Source organism: Rhea americana, unplaced genomic scaffold (genome assembly GCF_003343005.1).
Source record: "Rhea americana isolate MKP2758 unplaced genomic scaffold, rheAme1 scaffold_1, whole genome shotgun sequence".
Taxonomy (NCBI): Eukaryota; Metazoa; Chordata; class Aves; order Rheiformes; family Rheidae; genus Rhea; species Rhea americana.
Window position 1 is genome coordinate 13,460,900 of NW_028185038.1, and position 15,395 is coordinate 13,476,294.

General features: G+C 42.8%; 1 protein-coding gene across 1 annotated transcript in view; it reads right to left on the reverse strand.

The window, feature by feature from the left end:
- Positions 1 to 15,395, reverse strand: part of CAMK1D (calcium/calmodulin dependent protein kinase ID) — a 224,173-nt gene that overhangs the window by 8,086 nt on the left and 200,692 nt on the right. Inside the window, exons 7-10 of the mRNA XM_085299347.1 lie at positions 14,366 to 14,478; positions 12,154 to 12,232; positions 920 to 1,007; positions 221 to 359 (exon numbers count right to left, since the gene is read on the reverse strand). Coding sequence (XP_085155473.1) covers positions 221 to 359; positions 920 to 1,007; positions 12,154 to 12,232; positions 14,366 to 14,478 — 419 coding nt within the window. The remainder of the gene's footprint in view (positions 1 to 220; positions 360 to 919; positions 1,008 to 12,153; positions 12,233 to 14,365; positions 14,479 to 15,395) is intronic.

Here is a 15,395-nt window from a genome sequence, read left to right on the forward strand (position 1 = left end):
AAAATGAAGGCTGCAGTGTTTTCAGTCTTCTTTTTAACCATCTGCTCGCGCGAAGCAGAAACTACTGGCAGCAAGGACTGCCGCTGGGGCGTCAAGGAGAGAAACACGGTTCCCCCGAACTGTGTGGCTGCCGCAGAGCTGGCGGGACGGCCGAATGGCAGCCTGTCCATCCGCGTGGGGGCCCGAGGGAGGGTGATGGCCCTCGCCACCGTATACTCACAATCTTTGCGGGCGGCTCCATCGGGAAGCGGCGTGGCGAGGCTCAGGGTGCTCGACACGCCGGCGCTCGCGCTGTCCAGGCTGCTCCCAAGGTGCAACCGTCTCATGTGTCTCACGACCGCCGTGGCGTTGAACGCTTGCTGGAGGGAAAGGAAGCAAGAGAGCAGGAGGAGCAACGGCTGCTTCTGATGGTTGTTGCCAGAACTGCATTCAACCCTCATCCTCCAAACTTCTGCTGGTTTCTTAAGCTAGAAACATCAATATCAGCTCATATGCAATTCCTTCCCACCCCGTTACTCTTTCTAACAATAATTTGGGATGAAGAAGCCCACAGAGAAGGATGTGTTTGGTTATAGGTCCTTCCCTGCACCAGCACAGAGAGTGTCCAAATTTTCATGTCCCTGTCACAGTGCCGACTTCAGCTTCCCATTTAAYAGTCTGTGCTTTTAGATGTGAATGCAACCAGTTAGATCTCACGAACTCATTACATTTATCAACCAGTAGTATCCTACATAAAAGATCTGAGAGGCCACACAACATTTCTAAGTCTGGACCGACAATTTTATCTGAATTTTGGACCCAAAAAAGCAGTTTTGCATTTAAGGCACTAATGCACTGAAAGGGCACCTATATGGCCGTCATGCTGGCAGAACTGTATCTCAAAACTCYACGGTGTAGCCCCCGCGGATGGGTCACTTACTCTCCATTTGCTTTTTGCAAAGTTCTTTCGGATCTGAGCACTGACAGATTCGTGGATGTTTTTATTGAGTGCTGTATCACCAGCAATCCTGAAACACAGAGACAAGACAGRTTTTAACAGATCTTTCGCCCTCCTTTAACGCTCTTCTTGTCCTCTTCATCAGCAAGCTGCTCCAAGGTGAGATTGCTCCTATGGTGATGATGATTTCATTTACACGAGGCCTCAAACTTCCCTCTGTTGTCACTGCTGGCAGCAATGGTGGAAAATCCGGGGCAATAAAAGCAAGYGTAGATAAGGCTTGTAGGTCTGGCAGCTACTAAGAGGTACGATCTTATTTTGYTGGTGCGTGGCTGCTTTCTATCACTATTACAGCCCTAGATGAAAACACTCTCTTTTTTTTCCCTTTACATCTAAAGATTTAACATCAACATGTTGAGACTACTTTTAGCCCCAGTCATGCAGTAGTTTCCAGAGCCACTCCAACCTGTCTGATTTCTGTTTGCACTAGAGATTTTCCTGCCACCCTGTTGGTCATGATTAATGCAGACTTAGAGTACAGCAGATACAYGGGCTCTCTTACTAAAGCAGCACAGGCTGTACAAATAGCTTAAGCTGAGCAACATGCAACCTAAAAACTTGACTGATGTTGCACAGACAGCTTTTTGAACCGATAAGGACACATTCAAATCTCTGGTAAATACATTTTTTTCAAGGGAATTGTATTGATTCATTTAACTTGTCGAGAGATGAGATCTACTGAAAGAGTAGGCACTGTAGTGAAGTGATGTTGGGCCATGTGCTGGGTAAATCCTCCATTGCTATCTAAGGTAGGTGAAGCAAAGGAAGCAAAGATTGCCTCTTACGTTACATGTAATGGGATATATTTTCAGAAATCAATTCTTTAGCCATAGTGAAGAAATTCTAAGTCTATTAGTGACAGAAATTGGTAAGAAATTGAAGAAGCAGGCACTTGTTAGGCCCACAGCCATTACAGTCCAGGGACTTGCAGTAACAGATTCAGAGGGTCTAGGAGACTCAGAGGTCATCTATCCCGTCCCTCTACCCCAACTCTGTCAAAATAATTGTTGACAGATATTTGGCTAACCAGTTCTTAAAGACCTCCAAGAATGGAGACTGCTGAGGCAATCTATTCCAGTGCCTCATTGTCTCCCAGAAGACACAGAAAGTAGTTTATTCYCTGTGTCTTTGAAGCATTCTTTTACATATTTGAAGACTGTTATCATGTCTTCTCTCCATCTTCTCTTCTCYAGACTAAACAAACCAATTCTCTGTTTCTTCATAACTCATATTTTCTAATCCTCTGATCTAACAAGCTTCTCTGGATTCTCTCCAACTAGYCCATGTCTTCCTTAAATGTAGTAACCCAAACTATTCACTGTTTTCCCACTAAGGCAGCAGAACAGCAGCAGTACTTTGTGTTTCTTAAAGATCAAACTCTGCTTACATATCCCAATCTGCTCTTTCCTTTTTGTGTGTCCTATTAATTGGAGATATTTCTTTCATTTTTCCCAGATCATTCTGAACTGTAAACCTGTTTTCAAAGGACAAGGAGCTGTTTCCACTTTGGWGTCAACTGCACAGCTTCTAAGTGCTGGCTGGGATCCAGTACTCTCTACATCGCTTCCCTCCTTTCTGCTATTACCACTCACCCAAGAAGTGAAAGAGATAAGAGGCACTACTTACTCCTGGAAGGAAGGTGAGGGACTAATCCTATATCCCTCGAGAATGGACAGCCACCAATCCCATCCTTTTACAACCRAGCTAATCTACATGCAGTTATTCAACAATACTGGAGCCAGAAGGAAAGCACACAAGAAATAGAGTTTTCATTCAGAGCTGGGGAGTGCAGTTGGCTGACCACCACCATCACATAACTTGATTTGTTCTCAAGCAGATAGAAAAACTAGTATCATAAGCAAAACATGGCCCCTAAATGGCTAAAGGAACCTGACAGTGTCTCTTGGTTACCTGTCCTGTTGATGGAGAAGGGGAGGTGTTTGACTGAGGAAAACTRGAAGATCTTCAGATCTTCCTCTGAAGAAGTTGCCTTCTGAACACTTCTCCTGCTGACTTCAGGGAAGTTGGTCTGGATTTCTGACTGGGGCCAGAAGTTTGGTGAGGGCGCATCTAGACTAAGCATCCTTTTCTATCGTCCGTCCTTCACTAAAAATAGGGAACACGGCCAGACCGCTGTGGATCCTACCCACATATACTCCTAGATGTAGGAGTACATGCCCCTGGCACCTATAGCACTGCAGCTGGCCCTGCACCCACTGTTTAGTGCACCTTCTGTACTTCTCTAATGTGAAACTATCATGTGAAATAGTTTCTACAGCTTTATTACAGCTACATCTACATGGCCCAAGTGGTAAAACACAGGATGTCCCTGACAGACTCCAGGTCACTCCTAGTGCCATCAAGGAATGCCGCGACCTGTGCCGAGGTGAGCCAGCATCCTGAGGAGAATACAGTTGTATTGTCTGTCCTGCACARCTAGCGAGCCGAGGTGCACGAGTGCACCGACTCACGCACCTGCCCTTGCACACGGCTCAGCCTTTTGGTGCGGATGGGCTCTAACAGAGTTTCCTAGTGAGACTGCAAATACTCAGCGTCACTCCAAAATGTCGTAACTGCTCTGCTCCACCTAAAGACACTTCCTTCATGAAGATGCCTGCCTGCCATCAGGGTACAAGCTGGGAGCGCTGACTGTCACTACAGGTCTGAGGAAGAGATCTAAATCATTWAGCTGAGTGCTTAACAGGCAGGCAAATACAAGCCAGAGCATCAGTCCAATAAGTGATCATAAAGATCAAGCTGTAAAGAGAAAATTACTTACATTTGCAAGGAATATCTTTTTCCTCTGAGGCTAATGAAGTATTTTGGTTTATGAACAAGTGTGTTAACAAGCTGCATGAGAACAGATCGTATTTCCCACTTGTCAAATTTTATTTTGGAAACACGGGCAGAACAAGTTCTTGGGATATGATACTCCTGCCAACTCTCCCAGAAGATCTTTCCTGTCAGTCTCCAGAAGGATTTGAAAACGCATTTTTGCTAYATGAAACTTTTCATCAGGCATGTAACGTATATACAAGCTATATATTTTTTTGAGTTTAGGGATCGTTTTCTGAAATGATGGTGAGGTTTGGTCTGCTGGTTTCAATAAGATTTCCAATAGCTCACTAACTGTTTCTACCATCACTAATTTTATGTTTGCAATGCAATTGTAGTGATACTAGAAAAATAACCTCACTSTTTAGGTGATTCTCAAGCAGGGAGAACAGTACATGTTAACTTCACAAGGGGATGGACAGACCCTCTGTGAAGCCCTGGAACATGACATCGACAGGGATCATACTAGCTCTAAGGTCTCTTCAGAAGCATAAGCAATAATCTTTTAGATGACAGTTTTTAATCAGAGCAAAATAACAGCAACACTAGGGCTAATCTAGTACAGCAGAAGATAGAACAYGTGCTGGGATGCTCAAAAGTGTAGCTCACAAGGCAGCCTAGGCCACTAAAACCAGTGGTGGGAACGATCTTCCAAACAGCATCTGAAGAATTATCCTGTTAGCAATACAGCAGTGCTGTAACAAGAGGACTGTATATTTATACTGTATTTTGCACATAGAGGATCTTCAAACTTTTATAAAATAGCTAAAAAAAAAAAAGATTGTTATTACCCATTTTTTGGTGGTGTTCTGCTGAAGATGTGGTGGTTTAAGGACACAGGCAAGAGAGGTGGAGGTTAGCAGGTRTAAATCTTATCTTCTATTATATCAACTGGTAGATCTTAAAAAATTAGATCAAGYTTTTGGGCACACAAACCCACTTGAGGTGGGTTTCATGAGCATCATCTCATCTATTCTGAATGTATTTAATCATGAACTTTAGTTCCCATGCTGAGAAGAGGATGTATGATATTTAATAGAAACACTAGTTTTACAGCACAACATAATCTCCCTCCCACCACTCACTAACTCGCCAAGCCCGCAGGCTATAAACTGTCTTGATTTGTTTTCTAGGAGAGAAATACCTTAACTTTCCTTTTTCCTCCCTCCCTTGCACTTGCATAACATACCCTTCTACAGGAGTCAGCCACACTTGCTTTGAGATGGCCATATTCTCTTTTAGAAGTTGTCAAAACTACATGTATCTAGTTAAACCTTAAGCAATAGTTCTTAAATTTGAATTTAACTTTGAAGCTAACTGTGTCAAGACTGTGTTTTCTGAAATCTTGCTTCTTTTTTCCAACTGTACCAGTTAGCCCAGTAAAAGATACTACCTTTACCTACCACACACTCACACGCACACACAAAGAAAACTAAATTAGAATAGTCCTTGATCTATTACGATGCTGAGCATCACCCAGAACCAAGCAAGGACTGACTACCCTAACTGAAACCAGACTTTTATCTCTGTGTCACTGTTTTGCAGGGCTTGAAAGTAGCTACCCCTGTTTGGGGAACTTCATTCTGAAGCTGGTATTTCATCCACTGGCAAATATGAAAATGTCTATATCACAYGGGATTCTAAACTGCATCTTGCAAAAATGGCCTCAGTGCAAAAGTTAAGAGCTAGAGGAGCCCTAAAGACTGGGTTTCATTAGAGGTCTCAGAGCAAGCGGCTCTGTAGAAGTTTATTATGTTATTATGTAGCTACCAAGACTTCACGAGGTTTAGGAATTGGACTGAGTCTAATGAACTTCTCAGAAATTAGTAGCTGAAGCCTCCAAAGGGCTGAGCCAGTGGAAGGAGCTAAGGAGGCCCAGGAACATGCAGAATTGGATACCAAGAGTCACGATTCGATTACTCACCTTCACAAATACTTTCAATGAAGCTAACAGAGGTACTTCTTTTGGATAACTATAACAAAGCTGGCTCTGCATATGAGAGGAATCTAATCTAACAAGCAAATATTATTTCATACAATCTAATTTATTCTAGCTCTCTATCTGGGTTCAAAGCTATCACAGCAATTTATCTAGCCATAGCACTTCTAAGCTTTAAAAGGAACCTCCGACAAAGACAAAAACAGTAAGTTTCCTTGTGGATGATTCTGTGTTAACATACTGCAGGCACATGTTTCTCCCTGCCTGCAATGGCAGGCGGGGTCTTTCATCTGGTATTATTTTCTGAACCTTCATACTCACTGAAGGCAGCCAACTCAAACGCTGTGCTGGCCAAACAGGACTTGGAAATACTCTTGAGTATGATGACAGGAAACATAGAGTTAGCTCTAATGGATAATACTGAAGGATCATAACTCTTCTGATAATACACACGCACACACACAGACGTGTGTATAAATACACACAAACACACATACAGTATCAGGAATGTTCCAAAATAAATAGAGTGCAGGGATGCACTAGATAAGAGTTTGATTTAATGTTGTAAACATCAGCAGTCCCCTTCAGGGAGCCCTTTTCACACTTCAAACAACATTGTCTGAGAACTGAGCTCTTTATAAACCATGTCCTTTCCCTGGGTGGAAATTATTATCTGGCTAGTGCACCCTCACACATAATAAACACTCAGGGTCACAGTCACAATCTGCAGAGGCTTAACCCTTACCAGAGCCTTGCGATTCTTAGGCGTAGGTGGGGAGGGAAAACTAAGCCATGGATGAGCCCTCCGTGTCCTGCAAGTCTCTCCAAGATACATACAGATGTGTGAGTAACTCACAGCCATCCCCAGATGTGGCCTCTCTACAGCTCTGAAAAGCAGAGACGGATTTTCYCCTCTTTCCRTATAAGAGCTGAGATCCAGGGWTGTATTGAGAACGTCCTTCTCCAGGACCYAGGATAGATGTTGACACGTCTAATATATTTGCCTTCCCTCTCTACCAGCAGTGAGCAAGGGTGAGGGCCACCCTTGTACCTCCGTTGTACCTCCTAACACAGGGGCCTAACTTAGGTGCTGCAGGCTCCTTCTGTCCTATGCAGTCTTTGTGTCAACACAGTGGTGATACAAACCATTCCTCAGTTTATGGTGCTTTGAGATGAGGACAGGTGTCTCAGGTTGCCTTTGGTGCCACAATATGCTTCAGAGCACGGTTCAAAATCCCATTTACAGTCACCTAGGAATCGTGTGACACAGYAAATAATTTCACAGCACATCTTCCAAGTCCCATACTACCCTCTTAAGTGTTAGATCTTCTCTGCTCCCTCTGAGGCTGGTTTTCTTTTCCTCCAGCGCAAGACTGGAGGCTGAATTTGGGGGCGGTCCTGGGGCTGTAGGACTAAGCTTGACCACACAGGGAGTTCAATATTATCCTACAGCTGGAAAAAACAGGTCCTCAATTTTCTACTGCTTGCTCTTAATCACTGCAGACCGAGCTACTGGCTTAGAAAAGGATGTGGATTCTGACATGGCAATATATTTAATAAACTTTATTAGTGTCATTAATATGAGCTTGGGAAGCATTAAAATGTATCAAGCTGCCGCTAAATTACACCACTCTTTTGTTACCTTCATTTTCCACATCATTTTTGAAAAGTCACAATGGAACAACCAAGCAGAACATTACACCTTCGCAACACATCATAAACACTGCAAACTTAAGTGAAAGATATGCTATAAAATAAACAACTTTTCCGATGGAAAGCATAAATCACTTCTATGTTAAACTGGAGAAATCTGTGTAAATGTACAGATTGTACAGGTTGGGGTGTAGTCACTATACCAACAGGTCTTACATATATTGTACTGTTTCTGCTACCATACTTCACTGCAATTTTTAGCCTCCTTTTCTGCCAACTCCAACTTTAACATACCGTCCCCCTGCCAAGGCCATATGATCGTAAATAGAAAACACCAAGTAAATGCAGGCATGTGGGGAGCAGATAGATCACAGAAAAACTAGCCATCGGAAAAAAGCATTTACTTTTTTKGGGATCTGATCTGGTACAAACATTTTGTCATGTGAATAGCTGGATATTCTTGAGTAGTTTCCCGAAATTCAAAGAGATTATTAACCTCAAAGGCAAAAATGTGACATCTTGCAAGATTCAGTTCTTGCAAGTCTTACAAAAATTTGCTTGTTTGTAAATCTTTAATAAAAACCTGATAATTAAAATCAGAGATATACTTCGGAATCACTTTAATATTTGCAAATGTTACAATGAAACAACAAAATCTCATGGTCAGCCAGCCGTCTCTTGCATATTTTTATCATAATTACAATGTATTTGTAAATATTCTTGCTTTGATAAATTTCTTCCTAATTGTTTGTAGTTGATCCCAAAGATCTATCACTTCAGGAAAAGATTTCACAGGAGAAGGAAAGCTGGAAAATTTCACTATATGGAGTCATCTCATCTGTTATATTAATTATCCATAATTTGTACAGCTCCAAGTACTTGAGCAGATGCTCTGTGTTCAGCTGTGGAGATAAGAAATCAAACTCCAACTCTCAAAGGAGTGGAGTGGCAAAATTCCCATTAACCTCAGTGAAAACAAGACTTCACTTTACGTGAACTATACAGCTCAAAGATGCTTCTCCCTTTATGTTCTTCTGCTGGTCTTGCAAACAAAAGATACCCTTTATGAGATGCCATTAAGGGTCATTTCAAGTATAAATGCTCTCCAAGAACCTATCATTTGTGGGACCACCCGAAACCTGCTCTGATCATCTCCTTGCCTCAAGCTGATACACTTATGCACCTCATCACTTTTCATCACATACGGAGAAGGTAGCACTTTGGAGAAAGACTGGTGGAAGGGGATGCGTGCTGGGAGATGTGGTCGTATGAAAAGGCRATAGGGGATGTCCCCATTATAAAAGTCTCGGTAGCCTCTCTCGACTGGCAGAACACTTGCACCATTATCTCAGACTGCTGCAACACTGAATGTAACCAGAAGATGGAGGAGCTCAAGCCTGGCCTTGCTAGAAGATTAAATAYAGCTGGGCTGAGGAAAGAACTGAGCTGGCCACTGAGACAAAGCACAGAGCTCTCCTCCTCATCCACAGAAAAAGCCTTATTCCCTTTGTTCAAAAAGAAGGTGAGGATGGCACTGCAATAGATATAATGGCTAGAATGAGAAAAAAAGCAGTAAAAACCTCATTATTTCCTGCTATAGGCAATCTGGAAGGAAAACGCTTCTTGAGTAGTGGCTTGGCAAAATGAGATCTTAGCATTAAGTCTGAAATAAGAGATAATATCCAGGTGAGTAGCCTTGGCGCTTATCTGAAAAGGCATTTTACTAGCATTTATCACTCTAGGATCGAAACCCTCAGAGAAATCACTGCACCACTTGGAGAGTTCGATAACTGAAACATTTATGTTACAGGAAGTTTTTCAGGGGAAGGGGGAATGAGACATCAAGTCATTTACTCATGAGCACACTGGTGAGAATGGAGCCAGATCTGAAACCAGATCTTCTGACACCTCCATGCTTAGCTTTCRCTGTACGATTGCCCTTCCACTCTTTATTTTACCAGCACACACTGCCTGTGCTGCCAGCTGCAGCCTGCAGTTAATGTCGCAGAGAGGTGGAAACACAGTGAACATTTGAAGCCTCCTTACTGTGGTGTCATCTGCAGGTAGGACATCTCTGAGGCTGTTCTCAGACCATGCTTTACATAGCAGGGAGGCAGCCTTGATAACGAACGATGTAAATCAGCCTGGCAGAAAGACTCGTGCCATAGAAATGGCTGGTAGCCCTGTTTTGAGGGTTGTTTTCAAACGGAAGATAGGATTCTGTAGAAAATATCAAAAACTGTGGAACAGCCCATGATTTTCCATTGGCCTCTGGCCCATGACATGCAATGAATTAAAAAAAAAAAAGGAATGAAAACACTTTTTATCATTTTGTTCCTGTAGGAGGGCCCAGAAGTTGTGCACGCTACAAGTGCCACGTTTCTTTGTTGCACTCCAGCAACCAACACAGATGTAGCTGGGCCAAGAGCTGGATGCACACACTTTGTGTATCTTGGATTCAAGGCTTTGGAAAATCTGTCTTTCWGTTATACAAATGGTCACCTCGTTCTCTGCTGGGAGTTGCATTCCTGTTGTTTATTTTGTATTTCTAATATTGACTTTTGTAACTTGTTTAATTTCCTGAGGCTCAGGTCAGTATCATTTAAAAAAATGCATTTTTTCCCTCTCWCAAAAGCCTTCTTCATCTCCCAAATTTTGTCACACAGATAGCAGTCATTGACGGGAAAGCACTTATTGATGGGACACTGGAGAAAGGGCAGACCTAGGTCTTGACCTCTCCCCATCTTTCACTTGTACTGATGCCAACCATTGATCTAGCTAATAAACAGCTGCAAAACATTTCTCGTTATCATTACATGAAGGATAAAAAGTAAGAATCTTGCTTTTCTTTATGATTTGTGTTGTCTTCTACATCTCAAGCCTTACCTAAAATGTTTTTAATTGTAAAAGCTGAGCCTCAATCTTTCCTCAATCTAATTTGTACTCGCAGTTTCTCTGACAATCTGCAGTCAGGCATTGGTGCATCATTCCCAATATGAAGAAATCAATCCCATTTCACTGTATTTCTACAGCTTTTGTGATTACAACTTATTGAATTGCTTCATAAGTGCCAGACTGTTAATTAATGACAGGGGTAATTCATCAGCCTGTATATTGGTAAAATGTTATCATCAAGTAAGCTGGAATGGTGTTTTTCCTCTGTGAAAAGCTTTGAAAGGATTTACTTTCCACCCTGTCCTAGGACTGAAAGTAGCAACGAGATGAGGCAAACCAGCGAGTGTCCGAGAGAGGGCCATAAACTCCTTGGAGCCAAACTGAAATATTTAGCTCTAGAGCTATCAGCTTTAAGTTTTACTCTACACTGAAATTTAAGATTTTAAATTATGATTTTAAGCTGGGTACCAGGGTTCCTATCCCAGTTCTGCCGTTTCAGCGCTGGAAAGGTAAACGACCGTGTCCAAAGCCCACATTGGCTGAGGCAGCAGCAACGAGCAGAGCCTCAGCTGGAAAAGCTCCCCAGCCTCAGAGGGAAGCAGCTTCTATCTCCTGATTTCATGTCTTCAGCTACCTGTAGAAAGTAGTGCTGCCTTAAAACTAATACCTTGTATGCCTGTGCTTTCACAAGCATGCAATTTTACACTCAATTACGCTACTGAACACTAATCACTGGACTCAAATTCCATCCTAGGACAGCTTTGCAGTCCATCAAGCTATTGAACTAGTTAGGACACTAGCTCAGCGGCTTTTACAAGTGCCAGGAAGAATTTCACTTTCCCTGGGAAATACACAGACTAATGCTCTTAGCCAGCCCTTCAGAAACTGCAAAAATGAATGATACTTGTGGTAATTGTGACAGCATTAAAACACAGTCTAATGTACGCCTTGGTTGAAAATATCATGTGATTGACTCCTTTCTTTGACTCCAACTATTATAACCACAATGTCCAAAAATAATAACTTGCTTTGTACGTAATGGGCCATGCCCTAAAAAACTTACATCCAAAGTCCATTTTTGGGTGCAGCTAGCACTGTGGAGTGATGTTCAGTCACTCAGGACTGATCAAGAGTACATGAGCCATTCTCATGTTTCAGCTACGTAATCCTTGGGTAATGTTAGTCAAGTCACCCATTTGTCATCTAATTTAAAGCACTGAGCAGAGATCTGAATTCTCACTGCAAAGTGAGCATCGCCACAGCCCATTCAGACCCTAGAGCAGCATATCCCTCTCTAGAGGATCCTATCTCTTCCATTCAACAAGAGAGGGAAAACAGCAGGACCAGGTCCTCACGGCAAGTATCAGTTAAGTTTCTGAAGTGCCTGGACAGAAGAAGTGGAACACAGACAAGGACTTCCTACTTCACAAGGGTGCTCTTACGTGCTCTGATACTACCTTGATAAAGATCTTCAGGAGCAAGTAGATACCTAACTTTTCACACATCTGCTGACTCCTGTCTGAGCTTTTGCCCCAAAATCCAAATTCTTCATTCAATAATTTTGGTGTATCCCACTGCAGCACTACAGTCAACACAGTGCAGCATTTCATTGACTCCTTCTGCAAGTACTCAACAGGTTTGTACATGAGATTAAAGACTATCAAGTCTTTSCAGTAATGTCTGGCAGACAAATACAGGAGTTGTAAGAATAAGAACACAGAGTTATTTAGTAAACACTAGTATACTATGTAGTAAAAAAAAACCTGTTTCCACCCCTGCATGTAAATGATGCTCTCTGTCATGAGGGTTTCACACAGCAGTGATGGTCGCTTACCAAGGGTGTCGCGCTGCCTGCTCACAGGTATATCTTTTATTAGGGTCTTTCTCCATCAAATTCCGAATAAAGTCTTTAGCTGAAAAAAAAAAGTAATAGGATTGATGCCCAGCTCTGCTGCAGGATGGTCAGACAAACACTTAAGCTTCCCGGATATATCATACAGCAACCTAATTACTGACAGAACTCCCCACAGGTTGCTCAGATAACGCAAAGACTGTATCTGTACTAGTAAACTAAGCAGAGCCAGGGAACGTTCCTGCATGCTGCAAAGCCATCACTTATTTTGTTGTTGAGTTGTCCTTGGTACAGCTACAATTCTCATTGAGATGAAGTAGCTCTTTCCCACACAACTCCCTGGCACACTTTGGGAATTAGCATAGCTCATTTCCCATAAGCAAGACACATGTATCACCCTTTTCTCAAGGCAAAATGAGGTTTAACAGCATGGACCAAGCCGTTCAGTGTCACTCAGCAACACTGCCAGAAAATGGTCCTAGGGCATTTGTCATTTATTACTGTGGATGCAGCCCAAGCCCAAGCTATTTCATATGGCAGCTAATAGCCTAAAACCTCTACTCCAGCAGCTAAATTTAAGAATGGGGTGAATAATTCAGAGACAGCAGAGTTCAGGACTGCCAGGTCCCAGCTCCTGGTCAGCCAGGTGCCTGCGATCTTGTCTGAATATGGCCCACAGACTGTCTCTGCTGGAGACACTGATACAATTAGTGGGAACGGCTTGGAGAARGTCTGCTGTAGGAGCCTCTCATTGTTTGCTTCCAGCAACTGCATGTATGGGTAGGAGGTAGGTATGTTGCTCATTTAAAAAATCAACTTACAGAGGAAAATGGACTTCCTTGGGCATGAGGTAGTGTGGTTTTGGYCAGTATTAGACTGGAGGGGAGGGAGATCACAGCATGGCATGCATCCAGTAGATTCAGGAGAGAGTAGCTGAAGGGGCCACAGCAAAGCCAAATATGGCCTTAAATTCTTCGTGCTGCTTTAGGTGATGGACACTCCCCCAAAAATGCAGAGGGCTCTGCCAGAAGACCTTCATAGTTTCTCTCAAAAATCCTGATAGACTTAAAAAAACCTCTCACCACACATATTTTTAAGAATCTGSATCACAGATGTAAGCAGCATGAAATGTTGTTCTATTAGGAAATTACAGGATATGGTCAACTTTAAAATAAAGCAGTTCTTTTTACATCTCTCCTGCTTTAATTAGTAGTACTAATGAATTTGAAAACTGTACTTCCAGGGACATTTTCACATCAGAAAATTTCCCTAGAATTCATTTTTTCTCCTATGAAATGGCAGACATTTCCCCATTTTTGGATAAAGCAAGGATAGCAGGCTTTTATGACCAGTTGAAGGCTAGAGAGCAAGTCCGTGGCACATCCAGGGTGGAACACTGAACATATCTCTGCGGTCATGTAGAGACACTGATGCTCATGGTTCAAGCTGGCAGACCCTAAGCCACTTTGGATCCTGATGCCTTTAGGTCCATGTGCATGCGTAACGCAGCTTGGCAATGTGTCTGTCTCTCTGCTAGAGCTACTAGAATGGGCAAAGCCAGGTTTGGCTTTTGACTGGGGAAGAACTGGGTGAACACATGAGCAGCTGTGTGGATGAGACCATGCAGGCAGCACTTGCACTTACTAAATCAGCACCTATKCTCCAAAACAGGACAAAATTCCCTCCTTTCTCAGAGACTTAATAGTACTTCCCCCTTGACCCCCTTTTCCCCCTCATTTGGAAGTCATTAATTTCTTGAGTTTGTCTTTCCCATATCCATGTTACCCATATTATCCCATATCACCAAAACCACAGTTTTGGTAATAGAGCTGAACTGGTTTGTGTTCTATCATTAGTGACGCATAACACATCTGCATTTTATTTGGATGTGAAGGAAAAATTAAACTGCTTTGTCTTCTTCGGGCTGAAGACTAATTCTGCTATCTTAATCTTCTATTCCAGCTACTTTTAGTGCTTTGTGCATGACTGGAGGAAATGGTACTTAATTTGCTTTCCTGCAGAAACAACCTCCCATAACTATTTCAGCTAAGAGCAATGCACATTCCCAATGATCTTCAGCTAAAGAGAGTTCCATATACAATGGAGGGCCAATTTTCATGTATCATGGAGGATATCTGTAACAGGTACGAATGMATGTATGGCTGTTGCAATTAAATTAGCATCAGCTTCTTACCAGACTCAGAGATGTCATCCCAATATGGAGAGTCAAACTCATACTCCGCTTTAAGGATCTGCTCGAAGAGTTTGGAGTCATTTTCATCGTAGAAGGGGGGATATCCACAAAGCCTAATCAAGAGCACAAAAAGAGACACATGACAGACTGACCTGTCTCTGACAAGACAGTGAGAAAGGGGGAGGGAGGAGTTTAAGACTTGGCCTACTAACATTTCCAAGTAGGCAAATGCCACCCTAAGAGATGCTTGTTCAGGAATATGTAAACTCACGTTTTTAAGATTGGCACTATCCTGGACAAACTGGCCTCTCCAGAGGAATTCAGCATGGAAACCCTAGAGAAGCTGGTCCTATACTCAGACTCACATGGGTATCTCGATCTCCCTCTGCTTGCTTTTGAGAGCCTTACTGCAGGTGTTTAGGTAGAGGAATAATTTTATCATATAGCCATGAGCCCTTGCATCCTCTCCTGCAAGTGTGGTAAAAGGTGCTTTCACGGGCTACACACCCATCCRCAGACAGTCAGTCCCCTTCATTCCTTCAAGCACAGCCTTTCCACATCCGCAAGTCTTCTTCACACTAGCTCAGCTGCTCCAGTTGTCCTTCTTGACCGTTCTGACCTGGCACCTYACACAAGCCATTTAGATTGGCTTTACTTTCTCCCAGAAGGTGCAGAGGCAACGTAGTAGCTCCACAGACAAGCAGGCACAAYGATGCCCCAGGAACCAGGGAAACATCAGAGCCATTAAACAGCCACGTTCATGGCACCATGACAGGCTTTGAGCACAACCAGTGATCTCTACAGTGTACAGGAAACTGTAGCTGTACAGAAAGGTTCACTGTACACTTAGTAAGACAAATGCTCTTTTGGGTTGTAGGGAAGAAAGTTTCTGACCTACTGTTGAGTAACTGCTGCCAACAGCAGTGCTGCTGGGACTCATCCACAGCACATGAAGCAAAGCACACACAGAGAAAAGACGTCTTGTCCCRAAGAGCAATACTGGGTAGGTAGGGGAAGACATACTCAAAAT